General features: G+C 43.3%; 1 protein-coding gene and 1 pseudogene across 9 annotated transcripts in view; both read right to left on the reverse strand.

The window, feature by feature from the left end:
• Window positions 1–3706: 3706 nt before the first annotated feature.
• LOC139369365 (coiled-coil domain-containing protein 40-like) lies at window positions 3707–9107 on the reverse strand (annotated as a pseudogene).
• A 1022-nt stretch (window positions 9108–10129) lies between these two features.
• Window positions 10130–13999, reverse strand: part of LOC139370486 (testis-expressed protein 2-like) — a 58114-nt gene continuing 54244 nt past the window's right edge. For 7 of the 9 annotated variants that reach the window (XM_071109996.1, XM_071109993.1, XM_071109992.1 and 4 more), the window contains exons 12-13: window positions 13460–13580; window positions 10130–13236 (exon numbers count right to left, since the gene is read on the reverse strand). In XM_071109996.1, the coding sequence (XP_070966097.1) occupies window positions 13075–13236; window positions 13460–13580 (283 nt within the window). In that variant the 3' untranslated portion in view covers window positions 10130–13074. The remainder of the gene's footprint in view (window positions 13237–13459; window positions 13581–13999) is intronic. The other 2 variants (XR_011627139.1, XR_011627140.1) reach the window with 1 other exon arrangement.

Genomic DNA, 13999 nt, shown 5'->3' on the forward strand with positions numbered 1-13999 from the left:
GGGGCCCGGTGTTGATTCACAAAGAAACCCATGGAGAGAGGGGACCATTTGGGAAAAAGTTCCTGACTATGATGTCAGCGACTACTTATTGGATGGTGGAACCAGACAATTATCCAATATTATCTGATATTTGACTTTGATGGAGATATCCTTTAATTTATGTTAAGTGACGCTTAAAGGCATTGTATTATGTTGTTTCTCTGTTTGTTATTATCTAAGGAAGTCTCTAGATTTTGCTCGCCTGAAGTAGAGTATCTTGTGATAAATTGCAGACCACACTACTTGCCTAGAGAGCTTTCAGCTATACTTTTCGTGGCTGTTTATTTACCACCACAGACAGATGCTGGCACTAAGACCGCACTCAGTCAGCTGAATAAGGAAATAAGCAAACAGGAAACCACTCACCCAGAGGCGGCGCTCCTAGTGGCCGGAGACTTTAATGCTGGGAAACTTAAATCAGTTCTACCTAATTTCTGTTAAATGTGCAACCAGAGAGACACGGACAAAGCTCTCCCTCGCCCTCCATTTGGTAAATCTGATCACAATTCTATCCTCCTGATTCCTGCTTACAAGCAAAAATTAAAGCAGGAAGCATCAGTTACTCGATCTATTATAAAGTGGTGAGTGGAAGAAGATGCTAAACTACAGGACTGTTTTGCTATCACAGACTGGAACATGTTCTGGGATTCTTCCGATGGCATTGAGGAGTACACCACATCAGTCACTGGCTTTGTCAATAAGTGCATCGAGGACTTCGTCCCCACAGTGACTGTACGTACCCCAACCACAAGCAATGGATTACAGGCAACATTCGCAAGGAGCTAAAGGGTAGAGCTGCCGCTTCCAAGGTGCGGAACTCTAACCCGGAAGCTTATAAGAAATACTGCTACTCCCTCCGACGAACCATCAAACAGGCAAAGCGTCAATACAGGGCTAAGATTGAATCGTACTACACCGGCTGCGATGATCATCTTATGTGGCATGTAAACTATTACAGACTACAAAGGGAAGCACAGTCGCAAGCTTCCCAGTGACACGAGTCTACCAGACAAGCTAAATCACTTCTATGCTCGCTTCGAGGCAACACTGAGGCATGCATGAGAGCATCAGCTGTTCCGGACGACTGTGTGATCACACTCTCCGCAGCCGACGTCAGTAAGACCTTTAAACAGGTCAACATTCCCAAGGCTGCGGGGCCAGATGGATTACCAGAACCTGTGCTCCGGGCATGTGCTGACCAACTGGCAGGTGTCTTCACTGACATTTTCAACATGTCCCTGATTGAGTCTGTAATACCAACATGTTTCAAGCAGACCACCATAGTCCCTGTGCCCAGGAACATGAAGGCAACCTGCCTAAATTACTACAGACCCGTAGCACTCACGTCCGTAGCCATGAAGTGTTTTGAAAGGATGGTAAGGGCTCACATCAACACCATTATCCCAGAAACCCTAAAACCACTCCAATTTGCATACCGCCCAAACGGATCCACAGATTATGCACTCTCTATTGCACCTCACACTGCCCTTTCCCACCTGGACAAAAGGAACACCTATGTGAGAATGCTATTCATTGACTACAGCTCAGCGTTCAACACCATAGTATTTTCACGTCCGGATGAAAAGCGTGCCCAAAGTAAACTGCCTGCTACTCAGGCCCAGAAGCTATGATATGCATAGTATTAGTAGATTTGGATAGGAAACACTCGGAAGATTCTAAAACGGTTTGAATAATGTCTGTGAGTATAACATAACTTATTTGGCAGGTGAAACCCCGAGCCCAATCCATCCAGGGAGTTTTTTTTAGGTCAATCTATTTTCTATTTGTTTTCTATGGAAAGCCCGTTTTAATAGAAATATGCTTCCAGCTCCTATCGCTTCCACTAGATGTCAACAGTCTTTAGAAATTGGTTGATGTTTTTCCTTTGAGTAATGAAGAAGTAGCCATTTCCTATCTGGGTGGATAGCCAAGTGTACTGTTGTGGTTGGGGCGCATGACCTGAAAGCTCGCTCCACTTAGTTTTTATCCGGTAATGAACGCAATTTACCCCGTCTTAAATTGAATTGATTATTTACATTAAAAAATACCTAAAGTTAGATTAGGAAAGTTGTTTGAAATGTTTGGACAAAGTTTACAGGTAACTTATTCGATAATGTGTAGTCATGTCGGGCGAGTTGGAACCAGTGTTTTTCGGGATCAAACACGCCAAATAAATTGACATTTTGGAGATATAATGACGGAATTCATTGAACAAAAGGATCCTTTGTGATGTTTATGGGACATATTGGAGTGCCAACAGAAGAAGCTCTTCAAAGGTAAGGCATGAATTATATCGTTATTTTTTACTTTTGTGTCGTGCCTGGCGGGTTGAAATATGATTGTCATGTGTTTTTATGATGGGGTGCTGTCCTCAGATAATAGCATGGTTTGCTTTCGCCGTAAAGCCTTTTTGAAATCTGACATGGTGTTTGGATCAACAAGAAGTAAAGCTTTAATTTGGTGTATTGCACTTGTGATTGTATGAAAGTTAAATATTTCTAATAATTTTATTTGAATTTGGCGCTCTGCCATTTTATTTGAATTTGGCGCTCTGCCATTTGACGGGATTTGATCCCTAAGACGTTTTTAAGGATCCTGGGACTAAACACCTCCCTCTGCAACTAGATCCTGGACTTCCTGATGGGCCGCCCCCAGGTGGTGTGCGTAGGTAGCAACACATCTGCCACGCTGATCCTCAACACTGGAGCCCCCCAGGGGTGCATGCTCAGTCCTCTCCTGTACTCCCTGTTCACCCACGACTGCATGGCCAGGCACGACTCCAACACTATCATTACGTTTGCAGACGACACAACAGTGGTAGGCCTGATCACCGACAATGACTAGATAGCCTACAGGGAGGAGGTCAGAGACCAGGCCGGGTGGTCCCAGAATAACAACCTATCCCTCAACATAACCAAGACTAAGGAGATGATTGTGGACTACAGGAAAAGGAGGACTGAGCACACCCCCATTCTCATCGACGGGGCTGTAGTGGAGCAGGTTGGGCGTCAAGTTCCTTGGTGTCCACATCACCAACAAACTAGAATGGTCCAAACACACCAAGACAGTCGTGAAGAGGGCACGACAAAGCCTATTCCCCCTCGGGAAACTAAAAAGATTTGGCATGGATCCTGAGATCCTCAAAAGGTTCTACAGCTGCAACGTCGGGAGCACTGCCTGGTACGGCAATTGCTCGGCCTCTGACCGCAAGGCAGTACAGAGGGTAGTGCATACGGCCCAGTACATCACTGGTGTCAGAAGGCCCAGAAAATTGTCAAAGACCCCAGTCATAGACTGTTCTCTCTACTATTGCATGGCAAGCGGTACCAGAGTGCCAAGTCTAGGACAAAAAGGCTTCTCAACAGTTTTTACCCCCAAGCCATAAGATTCCTGAACAGGTAATCAAATGGCTATCTGGACTATTTGCATTGTGTGCTCCCATTTTATTTTACCTTTATTTAACTAGGCAAGTCAGTTAAGAACAAATTCTTATTTTCAATGACGGCCTAGTGGGCCTGTTCAGGGGCAGAACGACAGATTTGTACCTTGTCAGCTCGGGGATATGAACTTGCAACCTTTCGGTTACTAGTCCAATGCTCTAACCACTAGGCTACCCTGCCGATATTAAGTAAAGAAAGAATATCAAATGTTGCCTTTAATGTTTATATACTGTATGTGTATCTTCAGTTTATCCATGGACAATATTATTTTCACACGCTGGCAGGATGTATCCGTGTATATATTAAATCAACTCTTCATTTTATCAACTGAAAATGAACTGAAACAAAATAAACTGAAATATTCTGAAAACCTAAATTGCCCAATCAAGGCCAGGAGGAGGGCTTCCACCCCAAGTCCAGCTCCCAAATCCTAACAGTCAGAGTAACATAGAACACCATAGAGCAGTAAAATCCTACAACTATAATGGATCTGTATCTCCAATCTACTCCGTGGGTGATCCTATGATGGGAGTTTTCAGTCATGTAATAGTCAGTGGGTCTCCTGACCAAGCGGTGTCAGTAAGCACGCGGGCAGGGCTAGGGAGAGGCGTCGTAGCGCCCCTTGGTGCTGGGGGAACTCCTGCTGGACATGGTGCGGGATGGTGGCCACAGCGTGCAGACGCTCCTCCTGCAACGCAGGCTCCAAGGCTTCGCCGGTGGACAGGGCGCTGTAGCGACCCTCATGCACCGCTTGGAGCTGCTTGGCCCGGCCCTGGAGGGAGACCAGATGGGCCAGGTTCTAGAGGAATGGAAAGAGGAGAGATGAAGGCGACGGAAGAGCGGGGGAGGGAGGAGAGAGAGACAGAGAGAGAGAGAGGGAGAAAGGGAGGATAGAGAGAGATTAGGTGTGAGAGAGAAAGAGAGACAGAGCGAGAGAACCAGACCCGAGAAAGGAAAAGAAGGATGGATAAGAGATTAAAAAAGACATGGCATGAGATGAAAAGAGATATTCAAACAGCTATGCACAGTGAAAACCACTTCTCAACTATGGATAACAATAAGCTGGGCAGGAATAATGTTGAGAGTGAATGTGAATGTGTCTACATCGCGTACCCTCTCCTTGGTGTCCTGCAGACAGTGGAAGTCTGAGGTGAGGACAGTTCTGGCTCTGTGGAGCTCTCCCAGCTGCAGCTGTTTGTCCCGCAGACTGCTGCTCAGACTGGCCTGGCCGTGCTGCAGCTCTCTGAGGCCCCCTCACACTCCTCCGCTTTGCTGTTAGGGTGGGGACACACACCCTAACACACATTAAGCATACAGTATGTGTACTGTACGTATTTGACTGGGGGACTGATGAACACCAGAACCCCCCCGTCACCAGTTTGACCTTGAGTCTGTGCAGGAAGTCAGTCTCCATCAGTCTCCATCAGTCTCCCTGCTTCAGGGCCTGGTTGAGATGCCTGTTCTCAATCAGCAGGAAGTTGAGCTTCAACATGTCCGCCATCAGCTCCTTCATGTGTCTCTCCAGCTCGGCCTGCTCACGCTGCTCCTGTTGCATCTCACCTGGACAGGAGACAGCGGAGAGGTGGGCAGACCATGGCTTAGGGTGTGTGTGTTGGGGGAGACCATGGCTTAGGGTGTGTGTGTTGGAGGAGACCATGGGTTAGGGTGTGTGTATTGGGGACGGGAGTGTGTTTGTTTGGTCAGGGTCACAAAGAACCACCTGTGGGCTGGGTACTGGTAGGTGTATGACACTTGAATAAATCATATTTCTCTCTATATCCACTGTGCGTGTGTTTTACTCTTGTTGCGGATGGAGAGTTGCGTCCGTAGTGTGAGCAGGGTATTTGTCCCATTTTGTGAGTTATTTTTTGCATTCATTTTGCAGGGTATTTACGTACTCTCGGTGCAGACTTTCCTCTGCTGTAGGATGGTGAACTGGTCCTGCAGTGTGAGCAGGGCGGCGATCCAGGCCTGTTTCTCCTGGCTCAGTCTCACTAGTTCCCCCTGCTGCCGCAGCCAGAGCTGCTGCTGCTCCTTGATCTCTCCTCCCACCCCCTCCAGCTGCTTGGTCAGAATACTGGCCTAGATTTCCAACAGGCCCAGGTCCTCGTGCTGTTGACGTACATAGGGACGTGACAAGACAACATAGAAAGTCAGGAAAATTTGCATTTTTCAAAGCCGAAACGTTTCAAATCCATTCTAGCTCCAGTCTTATTGTAGAGGATGGTGCTACCATAAAAATAGAATATCATTCTAGATCTGTAGGTGCCACCTATTTTAGATTCAGTACCTATAGTCCTTTATTATTAGACAATAACCCCAAAATATTCAGCTGGTTACTGGTCAGTGCTTGGTTGTAAGTTAACTCTCACCCCAGTGCTGGCGACGAGCTGCTCAATCTTCTTGTTGTAAACGTTGATGGTGGCCTACTTGCGCTCGATGACGGTGACATGCTTGGTGATCCGGTTAGAGAGAGGGGGGTAGAGAGAGGGAGAATCAGTTATAGAACCCATAGCCCTCCACTCACCAACCAAGAACAAAATGGGACAAACACCAAATTGAGACTGCGTGCTGAATTCTGGAAAAATATCCTATGTGTTCAACGTCAAACAACAAATAATGCATATGCAGAGGAGAATTAGGCCGATACCCTCTAATTATCAAATCCAGAAAAGAGCAGTTCAATTCTACAACCACCTAAAAGGATTCTCAAACCTTCCATTACAAAGCCATCACCTTCAGAGAGATGAACCTGGAGAAGAGTCCCCTAAGCAAGCTGGTCCTGGGGCTCTGTTCACAAACAGACCCCACAGAGCCCCAGAACAGCAACACAATTAGACCCAACCAAATCATGAGAAAACAAAAAGATAATTATTTCCAATGTGTCAAATAATTAACAAAAAAACTGAGCAAACTAGAATGTTCCATGGCCCTAAACAGAGAGTACACAGTGGCAGAACACCTGACCACTGTGACTGACCCAAATTTAAGGAAAGCTTTGACTATGTACAGACTCAGTGAACATAGCCTTGCTATTGAGAAAGGCTGTCGTAGGCAGACCTGGCTCTCAAATGAAGACAGGCTATGTGCACACCGCCCACAAAATGAGGTGGAAACTGGGTTGCGCTTCCTGACCTTCTGCCAAATATATGTCCCATATTAGAGACACATATTTCCCTCAGATTACACAGATACACAAAACTCCCATATCTACTGGGTGAAATATCACAGTGTGCCATCACAACAGCAAGATTTGTGACTTGTTGCCATAGGAAAAGGGCAACCAGTATAGAACTAGCACCATTGTAAATACAACCCATATTTATGTTGATTTATTTTCCCTTTTGTACTTTACAACATTACAACACTGTACAGTATATAGACATAATGACATTTGACATGTCTTTATTCTTTTGGAACTTCTGTGAGTGTAATTTTTACTGAAAATTGTTGTTGTTTATTCAACTTTTGTTCATTGATTTTTCACTTGCTTTAGCAATGTTAACATGTTTCCCATGCCAAAAAATCCCTTAAATTGAATTGAAATTGAATTGAGAGGGGGGTAGAGAGAGAGAGAGAAGATTCAGCCATAGTAATAAGAATGATTTTAAATTCTATTTCTAGACCCTTAGCAACTGGTCCGGGACCAGTTTTGCTGTTTGGCCCAGAAAGGTTAACATTAGAACTAACATGCCATTTGGCTGATCTTGAATCAGGTGTGTTTCTGCCTGGGTCTTCTCGGAGTGGGGCTTGCGCGAGGTGTTCTTCATGGCCGTAATGTCGGAGTGCAGGTCGGCGTTAACCACCTGCATGTAGAACAGACGCAGTGCCAGGTTCTCTACCTCACTCTGCAGTTGGGACACTGAGAAAGGAGGTGATAGACGTAGTTAGGGACAGGAGTTTTTCCTGACTATGTCACCTGACCAGGAAAACCTTTAGGTGACCGTTTGGAACTATTATAACTAGGTTAGGGTACTGATTTTTTCCTTGATTAGGTCAAGAAAAACTCCTGGCCCAAGCCATAGTACACATATAGGATCTTAATTTGACCTATATTATCACAGCAAAATAAGTGCATAATGTTGCTTGATCGGTGGTTATATCTATGGGTCTCACCGTGTGACCTCTGCTTGCCGGCCTGGCTTGTGCGGTACTGGCTTCGGACCCCCTCTAGCTGATCCTGGGCCTGTTGGCGCTGGGTGGCCGCCTGCGGTCTAAATAGCCATCTAGGGAGATGGGTGGAGGAGGGGAGGGAAAGAGGATAGCTTGGGGTCAGAATTACATATGGCAAATGCATTAGAAAAGCACTGCAAGACCTATGGATATTTCTTAATGTTATAACAATAGTGATTCATCGTAAATCAATTGTTGTTGCTTATAGATCATTTCTAGTTGCAGATTAGTTTATTTTGTATTTTGAAATGAAAGCACAGGGTCATGTTTCGAGATTGAGCCAAAACAAGTCAATGGCGCCCTCTCCTGGGAAAAGAGTGAATTCAAAACGGGGACCTATAAATGGTATGAATCGTACTGCATGTGTACTGTAAAGTGGATGTCCATGTTGATTTGATTGTAAACCATTGGAAAGGATTTAGAGTCTTTGCTTCAGAAGAAGAGACCTACTGCACCTTCTCTCGCAACTCTACATTGAGTCTCTCCAGTTGCTTATGGAGGTGGTTCTTCAGTGCAGTCTGGAACCTTCTCATCAGCGGCTGCAGGCAGATAGGAGAAGCCATACTAAGACGTTCATCTGATAAGCATAACAGGGTTTAAACCTTAAGGTAATTAAAACAATGTTATCAGTGATGTTAAGCGGGGAAACTGCTTACGTGTTCAGGGGTCCAACACGATTAGCTCATCTGCACCATCATCCTCTTCCGCCGCCCTGTGTAACTCGTCCCCATCACTGTCAGAGAGGGGGACTGAGAGGTGCAATGAGGGGTAAGGTGGAAAGGGCATCGTTCCGTTATCTGGAACCCCCAAAAATATGTTTCGTGATCAAACCTCAACAGATACCGTGCTTGACAAGTCACAGTGCTCAACACAATTTCAAAGATGAAAGAAATCAGTTAAAATTTCCACCATTGTTCTATCCCTCCCTCTTATTGAAACCCGGCTGACCTGAGTTGCTGGTGGGGTTGAAGGCTGCACCTGTACCACTGTCTCCTGACTGTGACACTGGGTGATCAGACCCCGCCTCAGCCTGCTCTGCTGATCCACCCTGCATGGAGGACAGACAGGAGGACACTCAGGAAGTCACTTTTTGATCCATAGAGACACAATATAATACTAATAATAAAGTCTTGTTTTTAATTCTGTGCATTGACCATCGGCTAAATCATGTCTAAATCGTCTTTTGGAAATAATTTCATGATTTTGAATGATTACAAATAAAATGCCGATGATACAAAATCATGAGACTCACAAATCCTAACTTGAGAAAGGTGAGAAAATACGTATTCTGTGCTGTAGAGTAGTCTCTTTCACAAACCTCCTGCACAGGTACCACAGTAACGCCAGAGTCCTCTGCTGCCTCGTCAGCACCACCTGGCTGTTCATCTCCTCCTCCTGTGGCAGGGTTCCCCTCCTCTCCTCTTCCCCTCCTCCCTCACTTCCCCCACCCTCCATTGAATGCGGTGGGGACCAAGATGGCTGACTCTGTCAGCACTACAAGAAGGTTGTCTTTGTGACACCCAAGTCACAACAACATTGGATTTGATTGCAGTCATTAGGCAGGTGGTCTACCGATTAAGAGCTTTGGTGCCAGTAACCGAAAGGTCGCTGGTTTGAATGCCCCAGCCGACCAGGAGAAAAATCAGTTGATGTGCCCTTGAGCAAGGCACTTAACCATAATTGCTCTGGATAAGAGTGTCTGCTAAATAATGTCACCTGCTCTTTTAACACCCTTTCATTGAAAGCCTTACCTGCTTCTTGAGTTATTAAGGCAAAAGAAAGGTCAGAGAATGAAAATAATGTATTGAAACAATAATACAAATGTAAAAGTTGGCTGACAAAGCCTCCTGTCATCACCTGGGAAGACATGACAGAGCAGACACAAATAATTTGATTCACTAACGTTATGAAGTTGACGACATAATAATCTATTAGGCCCTCATACCTTTGCTTCAAAATGAAATAAGATAGATATGATGGCTATGCCTACTACATGCATAATGTTTCTCATTGCATGCTGCTATCCACTTGTCTTGAAGTTAGCGTGCTTATCGGTTATATGCTATTAACGCTAACTAAATAGCATATTTTTCATTTGACAGCTTAAAATACCAGAATGTTTGAAATATTCTCGAATGCATAAGTTACTAAACCTTACGGTTGCTTTATCACCTCTTCAGCAACAACAAATCATCCTGTAGCTAGTAGTACGAAATTGAATTTGCAAACTTAAAACAGGCAGACTCACCACTGTTTTTCACCCGGTCAGGTGTTGCTAGGAAACGATACACTTCCGTGAAGGGATAATGTAATTGAATGGAGCCGCCCCTCATGAATATTCATGTTGGACATTTGTGGACAATTCAAGCATTGCAGTACATGGGTTTTCAGAGATGAATGAATTTGAACATTTTAAATATTGATGCATGGGCATGTGAGTGTGGCAGTTATAATAACTTCAGTATATGACAAAAAAATAGGTTCATAAAAAAAAAAAAACTTTATTTCAATCAAGTGCGAATAATTACAAAGCCAGCTGATATTTTTTAATAATTTGTACCACAATACCATTGCAATTCATAGTCGTACAAAATCGATAACAGAAAAGAACAAAGCCTGCTAAATCAACAAATAACATTATTTTGTAAAAATAAAAAGGCATCATTTTAGAGAACTTCTTTAGGGAAACTTAGTCTCTCCCAACCAAGAGACATGTTCCAGCCAAGCAGGAGACATGGATGAGGCTCAACAAATTTGTCCTTAAAAATCTAAATAATCCATCCATTTGCAGAATCATCAACTCTTATCGTATAAATCTGTGATATTCATATCATTCTGTCATAGTACATTGTCTTTCAGAAAAGCAGACAAAGCTTTACAAAACTTTCTAATTCCAACCTGGTACTATGCCTACATTCAGGTCCATAATTATTGGCACCCTTGATAAAGATGAGCAAAGAGACTGTATAAAATAAATAACACAATTACTGAGCTATATTGTATACACCAAAACATTTGAAAATGTCATTATTTTATACTAATACAATTGCTCAGAGAATACAATTGCTCATTTTAAAAATGAGGGGTCAAAATTGCCACCCCTGTTTTCAATGCTTTTAGCACGCTCCCCTGATCCCTCCCACTGTGTTCTCCAATCTTTAAAAAAATAAATCTTTAAAGGCTCAGTGTCATTATTCTCACAAAGGTACGGTGCTGGGGTACTGAAAACAGGGGTGCCAATTACTTTGACGCCTACCGTTTTGATAATTGATTTAATACTTTTTAAACTAAATCTCTTTCTCTGAGCAATTGTGTTAATATACAATAAATCACAATTTCAACAAACAAAAAAAATGCATGCAATATAGCGCAGTATTTGTGTCATTTATTTGATAGTATTTTTGGCTCATCTTTATCAAGGGTTCTAATAATAATAATATTACCAACCAAATAATCAATAAAACGAAAATGAAGAAAGAAACGAATTAGAAGTACTGTAGAAGGAAAGTGAAAACGGGATATTCCTTCATCAATGACATTCTACAACAGTGCTTTAGTGTCCTGACAAATAAAAGGAATGAAAACAAATAGGAATTCATGTAAACAAATCCAATACTGTGCATTTAAAACTTAACTGCAAAATTAAGAAAACATAACAGTACAGTATAGAAAATGATTCAGACTTCAATAGTGATGATTTTTGAGATTTAAATTGTTTTTGGAGTTAAGGGTACACTACATCATTTAGTTTAACTCTACCAAGTGTCATGGAGCACATCTGGCAAGGTGGCTCATTTCCAAGCATTGGCAACTGTTGATGATGGCCATTTGAAAATACACACAAAACAAAAATAAAAAAAAAACACAACACTTCCTACATCATTTGAAAGAATAAATGAAAACCTGTGTGGTGCCGAGCACCACAGGAATGGTCTCAACGTGCCATGGGTATTGTACATGCTAGAGAGAGTATAGCACAATAGCACTGCAAATATGCAATACATGTCTGTAGATACAATTGCATTAGTGTTTACAATGAAAAAAATCAAAACTTCTGTTTAACTTGTGCAATACTTGGCATACCCCAATCAAAATAATCCATGTGATTGGTTCCATACAACAAACAATAAAACAGTCCAACAATCTGTCAATATAGCCATACATACATTCAACAGAAGTGTTAGGCCCCTTATGTACACCTCTTCAGAAATACATTTCTATGAAATGTATCTTCACAAGATTATATATATACTACTTTCTCATTGCTCACCTCATGTCCATGTCCTTAGTTAGCAAGGAATTTGCATAGGCATTAGTGAATTAAAGACACGTGTTGCCTAGGTAATGACGGCTAACCCTATAGCATTGGCTTCCAGAGACAAACGAGGGGAGGGGCTTCATATAGCTGCTTCCATATAGATATGGACACAGTGATCATTTGCATATAAAGAGGTGTGGTGTACAGTTAAGAGGGGAATAGGTAGAACTTTCCCCCTTGCCACTGATATACAGTAGGGTCAGACATATTCTCATCCCCAAAACAGTTAGAATTTGGGGTGGAGTAATCTGATTCTACACCTGTAGTAAAGGGGAACTTCTACCCCGAGCAGTAAGATATGTGGGGTCACAGCAAGTGTACATACTGTTAGTGTTCACCTGGACACAGACCATGAGCATTAGGACACAAAGCATAGGGTAGCATTGATGCCTCAAATCATATGGCAAACAATACATGTGACATTGTCAAAAGTATCCACTCCTGCTTTTAGTGTCAGGCTTCACACACACAAATGCTCACTCAAATGCAGACACACCTGTACAATAACAAAAGTATAATCTAGCAGTTGCATGTCTCATTCAACTATTTCTTTTCACTTTATTCTCTTGATTTGGCTCCCCAAACAAAAGTTGTTTCCTACCTAGGACGTAAGGTGAACGGTGAATGCGAAATAACCATGTGTTCATAGGACACTGTGTAACCTTATAACCCACAGAAACTCTCCACTCCGTTCCACCTATACCACTAGCCTCTAACCTGCCCCTGTCAAAGGTTGTATCACTGTTACATGTGACATTCTTAAAAAATGTAATTTTCTAAGTCTGTTCATCCTACACAGATTTAAAAAAAAAAAAAACAACAGCAGTGACAGTTTTTATTTTTAGTGTTTGTCCTTCCTGGTTGGTTGACTGACCTCTGTCTTGTTCCGTCAGTGAGCTTGTTAAAGGGTCAACGTTCATCTGATGAGGTCATCCTGTTCTGCCAGTGACAAAAAGACCCTTGGGTATGGAGCTATTGGAATGTCTATGTGGTAAAGGATGTCTTTTTGTATGTCCTTATACACCGACAAGCCTTATACTACTACAAGGCCCCTTGGCTCCCATTCTAATTCACACGTTTCAGGCAAATACTGTAAACAATCCTTCATATGCCGTTTGTGGCGCCCCCCTCTGTTTCGGAAGGCTCCGTTTCCTTCTGTGTCGTATCGGCTGTGGAGGTGGAGGGCGTTCCAAAAGAGCGGGGGTCCATGGCAGAGTGCATGATGGTCAGCCACAGGTCGTCCATGTTTGGCATGACAAAGATTTTCTACGTCGGAGAGAAGATGGGAGAGATTCAGAGGTGTTACATTTGGATGTAGTATGCGGACATACAGTTTGGACAAAGTACGCAGACACAGGCATGCAGACACAGGCATGCAGACACAGGCATGCAGACACAGGCATGCAGACACAGGCATGCAGACACAGGCATGCAGACACAGGCATGCAGACACAGGCATGCAGACACAGGCATGCAGACACACACATACCTGAAACTCCTGGTCCAGTTTCTTCTCGATCCAGTCGGTGACGTGGGCCAGTGTGACCTCTCGCTCTCCCAGTTTGGGCCGAGCCTTTAGCTCCAGGTGGGGTGGACTCCTGAAGCCATACCTGCGATTCAAAACAGAGTCAACAAACACACTAGAGAAACACCAGGGTGTAGATTTCAACTATAACAGATCACGCAGTCATTGGTTATTGTACTGTGTGGGCAAGTTAACCTCGAGTGTAGGGGGCAGTATTTTGATGTTTGGATGAAAAACGTACCCAAATGAAACTGCCTATTTCTCAGGCCCAGAATCTAGAATATGCATATAATTGTCAGATTAGGATAGAAAACACTAACGTTTCCAAAACTGTCAAAATATTGTCTGTGAGTATAACAGAACTGATATTGCAGGCGGAAACCTGAGGAAAATCCAACCCGGGTGTGCTGTTTTCCTGAAAGCTCTCTGTTCCATTGCCTGCCTTCGCTCCATTTAAAGGGATATCAACCAGATTCCATTTCCTATGGCTCCCTCATGGTGTTA

The sequence above is a fragment of the Oncorhynchus clarkii genome, chromosome 17 (assembly GCF_045791955.1).
Source record: "Oncorhynchus clarkii lewisi isolate Uvic-CL-2024 chromosome 17, UVic_Ocla_1.0, whole genome shotgun sequence".
In the NCBI taxonomy this organism is placed as follows: Eukaryota; Metazoa; Chordata; class Actinopteri; order Salmoniformes; family Salmonidae; genus Oncorhynchus; species Oncorhynchus clarkii.